This window comes from Helicoverpa armigera, chromosome 19 (assembly GCF_030705265.1).
Source record: "Helicoverpa armigera isolate CAAS_96S chromosome 19, ASM3070526v1, whole genome shotgun sequence".
Taxonomy (NCBI): Eukaryota; Metazoa; Arthropoda; class Insecta; order Lepidoptera; family Noctuidae; genus Helicoverpa; species Helicoverpa armigera.
Window position 1 is genome coordinate 9,467,215 of NC_087138.1, and position 17,856 is coordinate 9,485,070.

The 17,856-nt window shown below is 34.4% G+C and overlaps 1 protein-coding gene across 2 annotated transcripts; it reads left to right on the forward strand.

Annotated features, from left to right (window-relative positions):
* The first annotated feature begins 5,343 nt into the window (after positions 1-5,343).
* On the forward strand, positions 5,344-9,271 carry LOC110382599 (uncharacterized). 2 transcript variants are annotated; one of them, XM_021343243.3, is made up of 2 exons: positions 5,344-5,473; positions 8,294-9,271. In XM_021343243.3, the coding sequence occupies exon 2, from the start codon at positions 8,302-8,304 to the stop codon at positions 9,202-9,204; it is 903 nt and encodes a 300-aa protein (XP_021198918.3). In that variant the 5' UTR covers positions 5,344-5,473; positions 8,294-8,301; the 3' UTR covers positions 9,205-9,271. The 2 variants fall into 2 exon arrangements, with proteins under 2 accessions (XP_021198918.3, XP_021198920.3); XM_021343245.3 differs by lacking the exon at positions 5,344-5,473 and adding an exon at positions 7,674-7,852.
* Positions 9,272-17,856: the final 8,585 nt, after the last annotated feature.

Consider the following 17,856-nt stretch of genomic DNA (forward strand, 5'->3'; position numbering starts at 1 on the left):
TTCTGTCTCCGTGATGTACTTTAAAACCGAAGAACTTTGAACTTTTTTGCCACCTATTGTCACACAACCCAGTTAAAAGGTACGCCTTAAACGGGTTCTGATTACTCATAACAACTGTCCAAGGTGAATAAACATAGCTGGGACGGGTTATTCCCGTTCGGTAACACCCTTTCGTGAACACTGTTTACCATCGGGAAAAAGAAGTTTCGTTCGTTCACAGTGTTGACGAACGCTACTTATTATTTCGGGAAATTCCCGTTCGGTAACACCTTTCGTTCTTATCGTCAACACTGTTGACGATCAGGAAAAAAAAGTTTCGTTCGTTCACAGTGTCCATGAATGCTGGTTTTTACCTATATTTGGATTTTTAAAATGTTTTAATGGATTATGTTAGATCTTTTAAAACACAATTAACTAGAAAATAAAAAATAGCCTTATCATGTTCATAATAACTATTTTACACTTTAAAAATCCATGACATGTTTTATTTTTATTTCTATATTTTAAAAATAAAAACCAGCATTCATGGATACTGTGAACGAACGAAACTTTTTTTTCCCGATCGTCAACAGTGTTGACGACGGTGTTACCGAATGGGAATTACCCGAAATAATAAGTAGCGTTCGTCAACACTGTGAACGAACGAAACTTTTTTTCCCGATCGTCCACAGTGTCGACGAAAGGGTGTTACCGGGAATAACCCGCCGGGACCACATAAGCATAGCTAGAAGTGCTTTCTGTAACATTGAAGAAATCGCTATTTAGCGACGAGCTACTTTTCATACAAGAACAAAAAAATACTTTAATAGAAACCTATATCAGATGATCAGGATTGATTAGAAATAACAAAACAAATACCTAAGAAATAACAGAATTAAGTTAATTTTATATCAAAAACTGCGAAAAAATGGATGTCTCAGCTCATACATTTCTGATGCAAAAATAACCGAATATCTTTTTTCCTAAATGTCCCGCGGGATAGCGCCCATAGTAAAAGTTATTTCTAATTACTACTAGAGCTATCGTTTGATACCAATTTCATGGCTGGCCGCCGTAAGCCCAGGAACGCCCAAACTCCTAAGGACTTTTCGTTGTAATGATTTTCCCTGCCAAATATTGTTTGCATAGGCATACAAGGCATAGAGACCATTTCCACGCCTTGTATAACTGACAGACTGAAAACAGTTGTGTACTGCACAAAACATTCACAATATTGAGAAATAGGCACATCGTTAGCTTCATTACAGAAGTTTGGTTGTAAAACTGCCTTCAAGCAATCTTATAAAAAAGGTCGCGAAAAATACATCGTAATTTTAAGACATGAACCCAGGAAATTAGAGAAAATGCTCTTTAAAATAGTCATATCTTCACAAACCCGTTACTTTCTGAATGGCAACTTAGCAACATTTTGCTATACATTTTTGTTAGTTCTTTGTTTCACCGCTTCCAATGAAGCTCTATTTGGCTTTTTTGATCAGGTTTATTTTTAATTTCGGGTCCAACTGCTTTTACGAGTAGTCTTGAACTGAAGAATGATCACCTCGGTAGAAATTCAAATAAGTGGTTTTGTATCATAATAATATATAAATTTTATAAATCGTTTTTTCTATCATCCGAAATGGTTGATATGATATCTAAACAAAACTTCTATGTTTACTTCATATTTTTACTCATTACGGAATAATTAATTATTTTCGACGTTCTCACGTAAATAATTCTTTTTCGCTATCGTAAATAAATCATTTTTAATTTCCTTATTAGTCAGATTCCAAAATAAATTACTACAAACACAAACCTCCTTGCGCGTCAAGCAATGACAGTTTAAATTCGGCTACCATGACAACTACGTTTTGCAATAAACAACCTAACAATCTAATACAAATAAATATTTGGAAAATAAATAAATTTTGTGAATGGAATCACATATTTACCTGAGTTTAACGGTCATTATCTTAATGTTCCTATTTTTTAAGACCGGTGGAAGGCGTCTAAAACTGTAATCTCACATCATACGCTTGAAAACATTTTTTTTGTAAGAGTAAAGTATCCACAACACTCATGATCATCTTCCATGTAGCAAATTATATGTAGTACATTAAAATAAATCCACTTTCAGTCATAAAAAAAGAACTTATAGGATGTTATTACAAATATATTTTTTTATATTATTTTTGGGAATACGAAGGATGAACTGTCATTGGATGACAAAGCGACATGACCATTCGTCTTCACGGCGGAACGCCGTCTGGCAGAAGGTAAAATTCATGAAATGAAAATTGACATTGAATTTTATACGTTTTTTAAATATTTCTCCTTATGTGCTTTATAAAGCCATATAATATGTGGTATTTTTCTTTAGCTTAGGAAATATTCTATCGTTTAGTGATAAAACATGTGTAGGTTACCATTGAATATTTTGAGAATTAGCTGACGAAAAATTTTTTCGAGAGGCATTTTCAAGCCTTTTTTTTTCTATGTGTGAGACTATTTTTTTAGTAGGTTTTTTTCATATTCTCTGGTCAATATCCTCGACTACTCACTGTTAAATTTTCTGATCTATAGAATGTATCCAGGCCTCATACTACCCGACGAAAAAACTGTTGTTTTCGAAGTGCGGAGCCTTAAGGAGGTACGTTTGGAAGTACATAAGTAGTGTTATATAGGGGGAGTATTTAAGGTTAGTACATAAGGAAGTATCTAAAAAGAAGAAATAAATGTGAAGTCACCAGCCCACTGTGATAGATCCTCTACTGAATGCTCAGGTACTACAAACAACAGACTGGTATAAAGCGCGTGTTTTCTTCAGACAAGATATTGAGATTAAAACCGCCGCTAGTTTAATATATCTAATAATTGTATTTGCTTGTCGCCAATTCCCTAAGTGTTTCTGTATATTAGGACCGTGTTCAACAATTATAATGCTGAGTGAGAATATTGTCGTTGGGAGTTTTCAGTCGCAAATGTAACAGAAGCGTTTGTATTTACATTTATTTTGGGAAATTTTGGGATGGCTGCATGTACCTAACTATGTAGGTATTTCTTATAAACAAGTTCTATAATAATCATTTTTAAAACAGTTATTTTCTGAGAAGTTATGAGAAGAAATGGTGCTCTTTCGTCAAGTTTATGAAGCAGAGTTTTTAATGGCAATTCGGCAGATGGCATTTTGTTTTATTTTAAAATAACAAAAGTTTATTTTAAAAAAAAACCTATCAAAAAGCGTATGCAAAGTGAAAATAATTTTGTTTAACTGAACGGCTCGCGAAACAATATTGTTTCTGAAGTTGATGTTTTTATTTATACTGATGTTTTCTTTCCAGCTTTAAAAAAAATGTAGTTTCTAATTACAACAATCTGGATGGTGGGAGGATCATTTAAAACATGGGTATAGCTTCACGAGATTAGCGCGTTCAAGCAAATAAACAGACTTCAGCAGTTCAGCTCTATACCTAATATTATTATAGATAGTCGTTATAGCTAACATGGACATACCGCCAAATTTTCTGACTGTCCGACTGTCAGATTCATTTAATAACGGTATTTGATTGACCCATGGCCAGCACAGAGCTGAACAATAATTAATACTGTCCCATGTGACTCTCACCGGTCAAGCCTAACGTTTTGTTTGACTGTGCACCTACCGTATCGTTGTATTATCTGTGGCCATGCGGTGGATCCGAGGGTACTACGGTCAGAGAAATGCATGTAACAACTGCACGGGTCGATCGATAAAGTTAAGCAACGGTTGGCGCGGTGGGTCCATGGATGGGCGACCATCTTGTTGTAAGGAGTTCCTCCGTGTTTCAGAAAGCACGTTAAATTGATGAGGCAGGCAATTAAAGAGCTCTGGCAGTCGTTCCGAGTAGTCAGAAGCCAGAAAAACCAGTCTTACCAATCTAACGAGTCCTCAAAGAGACTTGATGCAATTTAGGTGCCCCTTATTGGGCTAATAAGTGGGCTTATATACTTACGTATTTGTAGTCCTACCTTTTGGACAAACCACAGATGAATGAAGCTTGTCATATTACCGCGTTGATTCACAGGATCTCAAGATTTCTTGATCTCTTCGTTAAATTCTGCAAAAAAATCTGACAGCTTAATTATTGAAGAGTCTAAAAATAAAGTTAAAAAATTTTAAACCGTCTCTATTAAATATTCGATTCACACTCCGATTATCAATCTCTTTTAAATAGAAGTCCTTTAAGAGCACTTATCTCTGATCGATCCATAATACACGATAAGACGAAGAAGTTTTTATTCTGCTATATATCTTGACCTGAGTTGAAAATAGACCTATTTAGTCAACAAGATCAATGTTGTGCCAATTGAACTGCATTTATTTTAAATTGTAATTTGAGGAGGAAAACCTATTAATCAACTTCTGTAAATGCAGAAAACGTATCAAGTCGCGATCCAAGATAAAAGTCTTAGTACAACTTGAATACCAGATTGAATTATAAAAAAACAGAAGATCTAAATATAAAAATTGCATTTTAAATCTAAATATTTGAAAATAAAATAAAATTCCAAATTGTCGTTTAAGTTAACATATATAGCACAAGTAGCACATAATTGGTTCATAAGTAGGAAAAAGGGACATTCATGAAATAGGGATTTGATACGACTATTCCAATATGTCAAAATGTATGTGCGTAATGTTTAGCATCTGTTTAATGTAAAATGACACCAATGTGACATAAATCAGACAGCGTAAAATGCGATGATAAATCTTTTATAAATATTATAAAATTAAATGTGAAAGTAACTCTGTCTGTCTGTTACGCTTTCACGTCTAAACCACTGAACTGATTTTAACAAAATTTGGTACAGGGATAGAGTTAACCTTGAGAAAGAATATATAAATAATATATAATATGCGCTTTCAGGCCAAAACTACTTAAACATATAGATAGTCTATAGCCTTAGAGAGCACATAGACTTTATCAAGGTCGGAATTATCTATATTTAGTCTATATCACTGCAATTCGTGATTCGCGCATTGATTGTTGTTGCTATGATACATGCCTGAGCTAATTTTCGAAATAAAACCAAAGTACTTACTTTATTATTAAGTCAAGATATTTAATTCAATGGGGATATAGAAAGAAGAAACGCAAATACATGAGACTGTAAACTGAAAAGTCTCACAAATAGGTACTCATAGAACTTAATGGCTTTTCTCTTGTTGTTTTGACATTGACACCACCAAATTCCTATTTTTATAGGCAATTGAAATCTGTATATTTGTATTCTACTATCATATTACGAGCCTAAACTTCTGTTATTCCTACGCAGTGGCAATAAACATATGTGGTAATTTGGTATTTAAAAGGTAGCTGTTACAAACGATACACATTGTGCGTCCTGACGGAATAGGGAGCGCGCGTTTTATTGTCTACTTTGTATTTGTTTATATTTGTACGGCCATGTGAAAATGTGACGCGACATTTTGGATTTTTTTTAATTTTAAAAGGTGAGAACTTTTACTTATTTCTACGTCGTCTAAAAGAGGAATTGAAAAAAAAAGCTTGAGCAACTTTACTGTCTATATGCGTAGGTGCGTAAAGTATTTATTCAAGTGTAGCATTGTGTACGTAAAAGTCAGTAAGTTAGGTACACGTAGCTTAACATAAAGCTGCCTACAATTTTGACAATAAATTCACTTTATGGAAACCTGTATCGATTTTAAATACTTGGGTTGTTTCTTAGTAAAATTGCATCGATTCAGCCTTGGCATACTTAAATCATTATAATAGATATCATCACGATACTACACTTAGCCCCGTTTTCAGTATAGAGCATAGAATGTCTTTTCCCCCCATAGGTATACAAGAATGCAGCAAGATTTAATTTATCCACTCCTACTACTATTACTGCTTTGAGCCATGTTAGCCTTGCTCCAGTCATAAATCTATAAACCCTGCAGACACAAAACAATATGAACCAATAAAGGTTTAAAAATACTTACTAAAAAAATCAATAACAATTGGTAAAAGTATACAAATTAATTGAAAACAAAAACCACAAAAATAAATAAAGTAACTATAACCGACACAAAAAAGGAGCAAAAAACAATTAGCTTGTAAAAATGGCATCACACGCACCGAGTTCACGGTTCACAAAATATTAACAAAAGACTCTCGACGAACGTTACTTTTTATTTACAGAGTATTCAAATGTGTTAAAAATTGTGTGTGGCATATACTCCCATTATAATGCATACAAGAAGATAGAGGTAGTTGATTGTTCCTACTCAAATTGTCGCTAAGGGCTATATGTAAATGCATATTATGTGTCGGAGATGATTCTAATGTTCAACATTGTAATTCCGAGTGTTGTTAAAAAGACATTTGATGCATGCAACGAGCCATGATGAAAAATCAAAACTGGTATGTGAATGATATGGTGGTAGTAGAATAGTAGATGGAAAGATCATGAAGCCGTCAAAAAAAAACAATGTCAGACGCTTTCTCATCGCATATAATACGAATATGCTGGTTAGAATTGAGGAACCGATTCCATTTCCATATTACACGAATTTGGAACATAACAGAAAGTAAAATATTAAACTCTGTTTAAACAACAAGTAAATAAAAGCTTAAAATGGTTACTTGTATCGTAAATAATATATTTCTTCAAAGCTGTCGCTTCCGTAAGCCGGAAACATGTTCAGGACAAGAGCATTTCCTTTTAGCTTTAAACGTACCAAACTTAAAACAGCTTTAAATTATTTTAAAACTGCATTTTGAGACTTAAGACGGTGAAGTAATGAGTTTTTTTCAGATAATTTTCGAAACGAAATGTACTTAATGTAAGAGTGTAGCTTTTTGAAGATTTGATGGCAAAGTCATGAAATGTTAACTGTGTTTTTATGTTTTTTTCCAAAAAAGTCCGTTTAGTTTTAGAGTGCTTTATAATACTGCGGTGTTATTCAAGCAAAATAAACACATACCTACGACTTACTGACTTGAAGCAATCCCAACATAGTTGGGAAAAAGGCTCGGAGGATTATGACTTTTTTGTTAAAAAACAAAAATAGGAGACAAAATTATTACTCAAAAACAAACAAAGGGGATAAAAACTTAAAACTTATAATACAAATGAATCACAGAGTCACAATGTGAAAAGAAAACCGGTTACCAACAAAGTTATACAGAGATTGTTCCACAAGATTGTTTACTAAAGATTTATTATGCAATATCCATGCTGAGCTCATAATGGAACAACTTAATGCTTTATGGCAAGAGGATCATTATACAAACTACCATAATCTATCTGGTACAAGATGAATATAACGTAATTTCACATTTTTGATATTCGTCTCCCTATTTTATTAATTTGTAAGTACCGATATCTGATTACACTGTAAAGTAAAAAAAATATTTATAATTTAAATAATATCTTTTATAGTTTTTATATAAAAAAAAAACAAACGACCTAAAAAAGCTCTTAGACAATCAGGTATTTTATAAACAGACCATAGACAGGTAAGGTTTTCTTTACCCATCGCGAAACAAAGAAAAACAAAATCCAATGAAATCGATCCTCATTCGTTTCAGTGACACAGTTTTCAATGCGCTAAGTGCACTTCTAATTCCGCTGATAGCGTTTAATATTTAATGAGTATACGTCGCGTGACATTATCGATCTTACTACAAACGCGCCCTAGATTCGTTCATAAGCTTTCCGCTAGTCAAGCCTTGGCCCGTATTTACTCTAAGCTTTTTTTATTCGTAACTTTATTTTAAATCGAGAACGATGTGACGTGAACGTTTTAAAAATAAAAATAGTGAATCTCGATAAATGTATTCGATTTGTTCGGATTTTGACTCGGATTCGGTGAAGTGAACAGGTATATCATATGAAATATTCTAAGTTAGCTTTTTTGGTTCAGTTTGGTATTGTGTAACTGTGGCCGATTCCCGCGTTTTTTGGCTCAGAGAGTGAATGAATATGAACTTCGCGTTGAAAATATGTTTCGTAATATAAAGCTTGGAGCCATGTATATTGGTTTTGTTAGAAAAACACCGCACCAAACTATACACATAGTGTTCAGCAAGTACTGCTATGCATCTTCTTTACTGGATTTTCATTTGTGTTTTTTATTTTGATAGAAAAATGTACTTTTCGATTCCACGTAGATTAAATAAAACCTTTATGTAGCATACGAGCGTTGGAATTTTCGCAGAATGTTAAATAATAAAATAAAATTTCGGTTTTTCGTAAGCATAATTTACTCGGGATTTTTTTTATTCATAATTATCCTTTTTAATATTCTGGGATTTTTTTACAGATACAACTATGATTTTGTTCGCGTTCCTTCTGGCGGTTTCTACGGCAGCCATCGTCGATGTCGTAGAAGAACCTCCGTGCCCGTCATGCGTCCTAGTGAACACCACGTGCTATAATATATCGCATCTCCTAGAACTCGATGCTCCCTTCAGAAAACGCATCGTTATTCACAAGATAGATCTCCAGCGATCTAAGGACGTCCTATACTTCAGTTTCGAACCCACATTTGAAGACGAAGAATATTACAAGATCGGCTTCGTGGATCTAGAGCACCCCGATGAACATGGAATAATTTCTGGCACTCAGATACTTAATTTCGGAACATTCGACATAGATCAGGCAAACAACTTGATTTATTTCGGCGGCAGTGATGGAATATTTATTTTAGATAACAATTTGAAAACTTTTTCATCTTACAGTAGTAGAGGTGATACGATAACGAATGTGTTTTACAAAAATCAATTATATTTCACGAGGTATGAAGATAAAGGCATTATTGTGAAGAAAGGCGATTACTTCCAAACGATATTGGAAGATTGGCCAATCAGGAAGTTTTTAGTTGTAGAAAAAGAAAACGTTAATTATGTTATATTCTTAAGTAATTTAGGTTTGTTTGTGAGTAAAGGTAATACTGTGCATCGTATTTCTAAAAATGCTTACTTCAGAGGTTTAACTATGGATTTAGATGGTAATGTGTACGCTTGGTGGTTGGATGGTATTTACAAAGTTATGCTTTCAAAGAATGTGGCGTATTCTACTCTTGTAAGAGTCGCGAAGCTCCCTACTATTGGTGCCATGGCTTTTGACAATAATAACAACATTCTTTTCACTTCTGATAAGTCTCTGTTTATTATGAAGCAAACTGAACACAATAATTGTGGCGTGGTTAAACCAGCTAAACCGAGATATTAATGAAAATGTACATATTCTTGATATTTGGAAACTGTAGATAATAATGTTCATTGAAAAGCAAAAAATATTCAAATTCTTTTAATCTGTATCCCACCGTTTAGTTAGAAATGCAAAGCCACTTTAGTTGTAAGTGTAATATAATACTGGGTGTCCCATAAGTCCTTTGAAATCTAAATTTCGAATAAAATTTAAATGGCGCGCGGGAATGGCATGCGGGGTGCGGGGATAGCATCAACGGTCTTTGGGAATTCATTCGCCATGGAAAGTTTTACCGTAGCGGACCGTGGTTTTTGTGTGCTTGAGTTTTATCAAAACAATGATTCGGCCACCATTGCGCGTTCATTGCGCGGCGTATCTTTTGATTCCTGTATTAACTGAATTTTTTATGGATGGTAATTTCTTAGCTTTCTTTAAAATGCGCTGTAACGTCGATCTGGGTGTATTTAATGCATTGGAACGCTTACGAATGGATTGAGTAGGATTTTCACGAACTGACTCTTGCACTACGTCGATGTTGTCTTCCGTCAACGTTGAATCATTGTTGTGATAAAACTCAAACACACAAAAACCACGGTCCGCTACGGTAAAACTTTCCATGGCGAATGAATTCCTAAAGACCGTTGATGCTATCCCCGCACCCCGCATGCCATTCCCGTGCGCCATTTAAATTTTATTCGAAATTTAGATTTCAAAGGACTTATGGGACACCCAGTATAACTTGTTGTATTCAATGCAATGTACAATTCTTAAACAAATGCGAGTTTTTCTTTGTAATAAACTAAGAAAAAATACTTTTTACTTTCAGTCGTCGACAATTTCGGAATACTTCAACAGTACTATTGTTATTTTACTGCTTCAATCGATATCTACACTGTATTTTATCACTAAAACTTTAATTATTGTATGAATTATTGTTTCAATTATTTATTAAGCTTGTACGCTACCTGAGATTTCTCGAGTAATTTTTCATGTGTAAAATGTAGACTCGAATCTATATACGTATTAATTAGTACAACTGTGATCATGTCTTTGATAGATACGTAATAATTTTAAGAAGGAGAAACGTTTGGAACAAAATTTAGAATATTTTCAGATTAATTTTGGCACCTTAATAAAAATACAATCAACCTAAAAGCTTTTGTGCATTCATTAATTTTGTAATTTTAAAAGTTCTAGGTATTTATAAAATATAGTTGTTAAGAACATATTAGAACTGGGCATAGTTTTATTTTAACCGTATGTGAATTCGCAGTTTCACGACATTTTCTTTCACTATGAAAGTTTTGCTAGTGACAGCCAATACATATATAAATATTTAGTATGTAAGAGTTGTAAGCCCCTAGCCCGAGCCCCCCATATGCATTTCATATTCCTACTCAGGATGGAGCTACCTTTCCCTGCGATTCTTAAACTAGCCCACTTATTCTTAGTTTACACTGTCCACTGCTGGGTAAATGCCTCCCCATTTCCCTTTCACAATCCTCCGAATAATTCCATATGACTCTAATATTAATTCTAAAACAAAACACTTCAGTCCTAATCCAGACGGGGTTTCCGTTACAAGTATCGGGCGCGACCTTAGCGGCATTCTCGAGCAATTCCTACAATTGTCCTGAGGTCAGGGTGAACAGTGACGGGTTACCGTAAGAAACTATAATAAGAACGATGCCGTCAATATCTCGAGCGAAACAATTAACGTTAATATACACAAGGTCGGCTATAGGATTACGTGTGTGGATTTCCCGAAAGATTGGATTTAATTGAATGTGTCATTATGTTATGAAAACAGTCTAACGTTTATTTATATTTTGGGGATCTTGTTTTGTGGCTATACTTGATCTGTCTAGAAATACTAGGGCAGATTTTGTTAATTTGGCCAGAAGTGATCATTAAGTACTACTGAATTGCTACTGGGTCCGTACTGCTGAATATTATATAGGTCAAAACATCTTACAAATCCCAGAATGAATGGTATGATGGGAGCCCAATATTATGTGATATTCATACTAAAATAATTCCTCAGTTACCTCATGGTACATTGTTCTATGGCTATTTATAAGAAGACCTTCTAACACATTTCTGTCCAAGGACCTAACATATTAGAATATTATATTAGAAGCGATTCCACTACTTACTATGAATCAACGGACGGAAGCAAGCTGTTGTGAAGGTTGTGGGCGTCTATCGGTAGTAACATGCCCTAGGAATGACGTCACACACTATGAATGAAAGAATTATATGTACTTATCAGCTGTTCTTCATCTCGTAGGAGTCAATTGGACTGACGTGATCATTGCTGCTTATTGAAATAAGACAGGCGAATAATGATGTCAGAGATTTCAAAAATGAAGTCGTTGATAAAATGTATGGCGTAACCTATTGCCTCATTTCTCTAGTGGTTAAAATAGATACTGATGAGGTTCTGTATTCGTGTCTAAGAGCCACATCCGAGAAATTGTACTAGGTGTCCATATTATAAAAAATAGCAGAGCGTCAGCCCAGGAAAGTGCATATCGTCGCTCATTGACACACGCAACACTATAGGATACACAAGTGCGTTCCTGGCCTTTAAAAAAACCTTATTTCTTGAAGTTAGCATTTTGGTTTTGTAGACTCTAATATTTTGCCCGTATCCAAAATTGAGTTGGGTTTTTTCACACCATCCATCCATCGTTTATTTGGTATCCCATTCTTCCTCATCTAAAGTTCATGCTCAAGACTTTCTTAATGCAATTGCATATTTGTTTGTTCACTAATAACATCAAGCATTATTAAAAGTACTTTTGTCATTTGCACTGTATGCTTCATCCTATCTTCTGTGCTACTATGTAGGAAGTACTTACCTAGATACTGCTGGCCATCACAGATAAAACGTTTCCTACTCATTCAATTGAGAAAAAATGATAAAAATAGAAACACCGACGCTTTGCTTAGTGCAAAGCTATTAACTGAGCTCGTTGAGATAAGATGAAGTAATTAACGGAATAGACTGTTATTTATAGCAAACTGCCGATTCATGTGTGGGTATTCCGTCATGTGGATCCTCTTAAATTGATTGTTCCAATGGATAATTGCCAATCAATTTTTAACTGGTGACTCAAAAAAAAGGAGGTTGTCAATACGAATCTTTCATACACTCTAAAGTTCGACAAATAGTAGCTGAGGACCAACGGTAACTTATGCTTAGGTAATACTTCTCTGAATGAGTTATTAATGGTATATTTGTGTCATATTCATTAACTGCATCGTTTCATTTTCGCAATCCAAACAGTAGATACAAAGACTAATAACAAAAGTAATTAATGTTCTCCAAATTACTCCAAGAAAGTTAAATTCGATTGACTATCAATTTTCCATTACTTGGCTAATAAATAATGGAATTTATTAGTTAAACATCTTGTTTATTCTTTCTTAAGCGCTTAGTAACTTCCTAAGTCTTTGAGCAACAACTTAAAGAAACTTTACCAGGAATTATTTGATGGAATGAAGATATTTTGCAAATAGGTTGAAGTCCAATTAATTTGATCAGTAGGTAGGCCCTCATCGATTTCTCAAAGACAGGTTAATTTAATAAAGGTGTTGACTATTTCATTGTATGAGCAGAACTATTCTGGCATTATTTATATTTTGAAAAATTACGTAGAAAAAGATTATCCATCCATTTACATAGAAGATTGGAATCCACGGCAAAAAGGCAGATATGAAAGAATAAGCAATAAAAAACTTACGAAAAAATTGCTTTGTCTCGAATTTATTAGTAGAATTTTGTCGAGCAATAAAGTGAACTTCATACAGGAGGTTCAAAAAATTCAACTGCAGCTCATTGTACGTTAGAAGTTGGACAATATCTGCAGGATCTGACGTCAAATAAAACAATCAGAGAATAGGCCATTTGGTTTTAATAAAAAAGTTTCGGCTAGGTTCGTTGGCGATTCGTCGAATGTGTTTGACGAGGCTTGTTTAAACTTGTACTCCAATCCTTCTATGTGAACTGGATCTGGAGTTCTATTTGATTTGGTTATTGATATCAAATGATGAATAAAGTTGCGTTCCTACTGTTATATAGTATTTCACCCAGCTTTAACCACGTCTTGAGCCTTAACCACGATTTAATGATAAAACGAATACTCTTCCTCTGATTTTAATTTATCTCTGTACTAATTCAGTCATTTTATATACTTGACAGAGGTACTCTTCATTATTTATTTATTTCATAAAATTATTTTCATAACCTCCAGATGAATATGCCTACTAAGTCAAACCCTTTTCTGGGTTCGAGAATTTTTACAAAGAGCAAATAGGAGTATGTCATTATGAGTTTCATACGGCTTTAGGCGGAATAATCTTTTGATTACCTCAACGGAGAAAAAACCTCAATAATTTAACGTTTAACGTTCTACTACACGATCACATGAGTAAAAAACGTTAACTCATGAACATGATCGCCCGATTTCAATTTATAATTCTAGGAATTTGATTGAATTATTCGACTAAACTGTCAACTGAATATCAGTCTCCAATATTGGAGCGGCACAATGCATACACAATTATATTATTTAACAAGCGTTCAATCATGTTTTGTTGAATAAATATCGTTGAAATATAAAAGGTGTAATTTCAGGTTAAATTATAAGCCTAACCTACAATATATTTTAAATTCACCAAAGGGTTAAATGATCAAGATCAGGTAATGTTCGTTGCAGTTTTTCATGGCATAGGACTGATCATATTATTATTTCGTTATTTGAGATCTCTAAAATTTGAGAGAAAAACTTTCAGTGTACTGATACCCGTAATAGATAAATATCTAAAGATTATCGCGACGCTAGGTTGAAAGGCAAGGGCAATTCAAACAACATGATTAGGATTAGAAAGAGATTGTATCTAGGGGGTTTAAAAATATGCCATTCACAAAAAAACATGCTCTAGTTTCAAGTTTAGTGTCTCCACATTCTTTCTAGATTAGCCAAAGAATTGTATCGATAAAACTGAGAACAAATACTGTAGTAGGTACAGCTGTTATTTGTCGATACTATCGTTCTGAAACTCATGTGGACTTCGCAAGAGATTTTAGAAAATATTTTCCAGACTGCCCCAATATCGGGGCGACCTAAGTACTGCGTTTGACGTTTGATGTTTCAACTTGTGCCCAAACAAGTCAAGAACACTTAGTTTAGCTGCTAGACGTTTTTGGGTTGTGTGGTACACCACACAACCCAAAAACGCCAAAAATGACGTGAAATATTGGCGGATTTAATATAAAACAAAAAAAAAAAAACAGTTAGTCCCATTTTTAAAACGGCTCAAAGTACCTACATATTTCCTGGTCCAGGAACAGGTAACATAAACGGTTTGTAATGAACGAGCCAAATGGGCCTCTTACGTCCTAAAAAGAAAGTAAACTTTTTACTAACAGCTATTAAGCGACACTTACTACTATTTAGTCTAGGCTAGTTACGCAGGGTCTCTCCAGACTTCTATGCCACTTATACCCTGTATAGTATATTGTAGGCCCTTATATTGTAGGCACGGGGCCTGTAAAACTCCCGTATCTTCTGTTGTTAATCCTGTACGGCTTAAACTAGGAGTTGCTTTTGCTTTGGGTCTTAAAATTGGATTTTGACTTGCCTCAGAAATTCACTACGATTTTATTCCATGAATTTGGCGATCAATTATGTCGCTTTTGACTTGCAACCATATTCAGAATCGGTGCTTGACAGCTTGACCCATTTGCTGAAGGGATAGTGATGAGGCCAGATTGTAGGTACGTCAATACGTAAAAAATGAGAGGCATCTTCTCTATAAATAGTGACAAACTGTAGGAGAATAAATAACACTCAATATTTGAATAAAAAATTACAAGCTAAAAATATAACCTGCCTAACATTTCAGTCCGGTTTTGGTTCTGAACTTTTATTCAAATGGTTAACTTTTATGATTTGAAAAACTGCACAGTGCCCCAAAACACACACTTTACTTTTTAAAACTAAACTCGTTATACGCTCAACATTTTTCATCAATTTTGGTCCGATTGTTTCGCTCTGTGAATTGTAACTTGTTCATATTTTCGATTTTCTGACTCTCCAATTTATTTGGAAAAAGCCAATACTTTCGAAGTCAATCTGCTGCTGGGATCCAATACTGATGGAAATCGATTGCAGGTATTGTTTTATTGAAACATCCTTCAAATGAAACGGCTTCATGATTTTTAAACTTTTATTTGCACCTGCAGTTTCATTTTAGAAAGGAAACTACTTGCCTGTGCAACTTTTACACCCCTTTTACAAACATACCTTTATTCCACATAAATAAAAGCACGTAAAGCTAATTAAGTACATGTAGTAAAACACAAACTTTAAACAGTGTCAAAGCAATCGAACTAATAACGAACAAAAAAGCTTTACATTACGGAATTTTCTTTTCACCTTTCAGATGCTTCATAGGAAAATAGGCATTATTTCCTCACGATTGAAGGTTGAAATCGCGTGTGCTTGCCGCGAGTTCACACAATAAGGTGCTAAGGGTCCAACTACACATTGTCGGAGTACGCCACAATAGCGTATTTGGCTGGTTCATGCCAGTCACGCGCCGCTGCAAAAGGAATTCATTTGTAACGAAAAAGTTGTGCGATTGTACCCCGCGACGCGTACGTATGAAACTTCTGTAGATGTGTTTAGTCCTTAAAATGTTCTGAAGTGCTGCACGCTTTATATCGAATGCTGAAGGAATTTCGTTCTGTACGCTGTAATTAGGTTTCGGATGGCCCGTTCAAGAAATTCCGCCTAATTTATTACAAGTCTGTGCCGGGGTAGGTGGTAGTAACATTCTGTTTTAATTTTCATAAACCAAAGCTGTATTTTGAAGAGGTAGGTACATTTTATTATTAGCATTTTTGTATAGATCATCAAAAATAAACTATTTATTTACCAACAGCCGTCTTCAATACCGTAAAATAATATAGGTCCGCAGTGTGCAATTAATTTCTCTCATCCAATGATCGATGCGTGGTTTGGTTTCAAGCCCAGTGTTATAGCCACGCATCTAGCTTATCGGTTTATCAAAACCACGGCTTTGCGGCGATCCACCAATACGCTTTATTGGTGAGCCACGCGATTGAGCCACGATGTGAAAATAATACAACACTTACTGAAAAAATACGATTACCTTGATCAGACATCAATTTTTAAATTGATTGTATGGATGCAAAATGTAGTTTGTGGGGCCAAGAATACTGTATAAAATATGTATATCGTTTTGTGTTTTTAACAATCGCCGCGAATAGGAGAGTGTTATAAGTATGACTACCGTATGTGTCTGTCTGTGGCACCGTAGCTTTTAAACGGGTAAAATAATTTAGATGCGGTTTATGTAAAAGTTGTTATGCATCAACAAAAACCAAATTAATTACCTGTTTTGTTAAGCAGGTAATGTGGGCCACTAGGGTACTTTAGATTCTCATTTTATGTACAGTAAGTTCTGCTAATAGTACACTTACAATAACTTCAAATGATGGTTATCAACCTTCATTTGAAGGTTGGTACATTCACAATAGCGCACCACTTCAGTGAGTAAAAGCACAATTTTTCAGAGTTATACATTCGTTGCTCAGTGGAGTGAACAAATTTATATTTTTTGCGTGCATATTGTGTGAAGCCAGCAGTTTATAGCACTCTGGGAGGAAAGTGAAGGTTGGCTTATATAGGGTAATCATTTAAAGGACAAGGAAACTTGCACAAAATGTACAAAACAGGCAAATTCGGTTCAAATTCAGTTCGTAGTGCAACGTAATATTCTAGTTATAGTCGAGTATCATTGAAGGAAATGCTCACATATTTTTAGGTTTCCGTATTCAAAAGGTAAAACGAAATCCTATTACTAAGTTTATTCTGGCCGTCTATCCGTCTATCTGTCACTAGGCTGCCATAACATGAACCGTGATATGTCAGAATTTTTATTTTATTTTATTTTATTTTTTATTTTTATTTTATTTATTTGGGACAAAAAACAGTTACATGCTTAGCTTAATACAAACAGATCCTTATGTTTACATATTATTCTACAAAAATACACATAATTTCATGCAAAACAGTGTTATTATACATGTAACCCACACTATTGTCCACGAATTAATAAAGAAATTCAGTAGAAAAAAACAAACATACAGTGTGCATCGCAAAATAAAAAATTGAAGACTGTTATGAAGATTAGATACAGAAAGGTAAAAAAAAACCTAAAATATCTTATGTAGTTAATAACTCTACTGCTTTTGCCTTAAAACTATTTTTGGAAAGAGTAAAAATGTCAAGCTCCATAAAATGAGTATTGTACGCGTCAACGAGGCGACGGAGAGGCATGCGTACCCCAGCGTTAGTTCTGCACGAATTTGTGTGGAATAGTCGAGGCACACGTACCCCACGAAGCATGACGGACCTAGGTACTGTATAATTTAAACTATTTGATAAATCAATACAGTCGAATCTATTGTTGCATATGCCATATAGCATCATTACACCTAGAAGAAGCCGTCTAGATTCCAAACTAAGAACTTTATAACGTGTCAGTAATTGTTCATAGGAGGCTCTAGGACGATAACATTTAAAATTCATAGTACGTAAATACTTTTTTTGGACAATTTCTAGCCTATCCTTGTAC

Coding starts and splice junctions, on each gene's coding strand:
- LOC110382599 (XM_021343243.3), top strand. CDS start 8,302: ATGATTTTGTTCGCGTTCCTTCTGGCGGTTTCTACGGCAGCCATCGTC.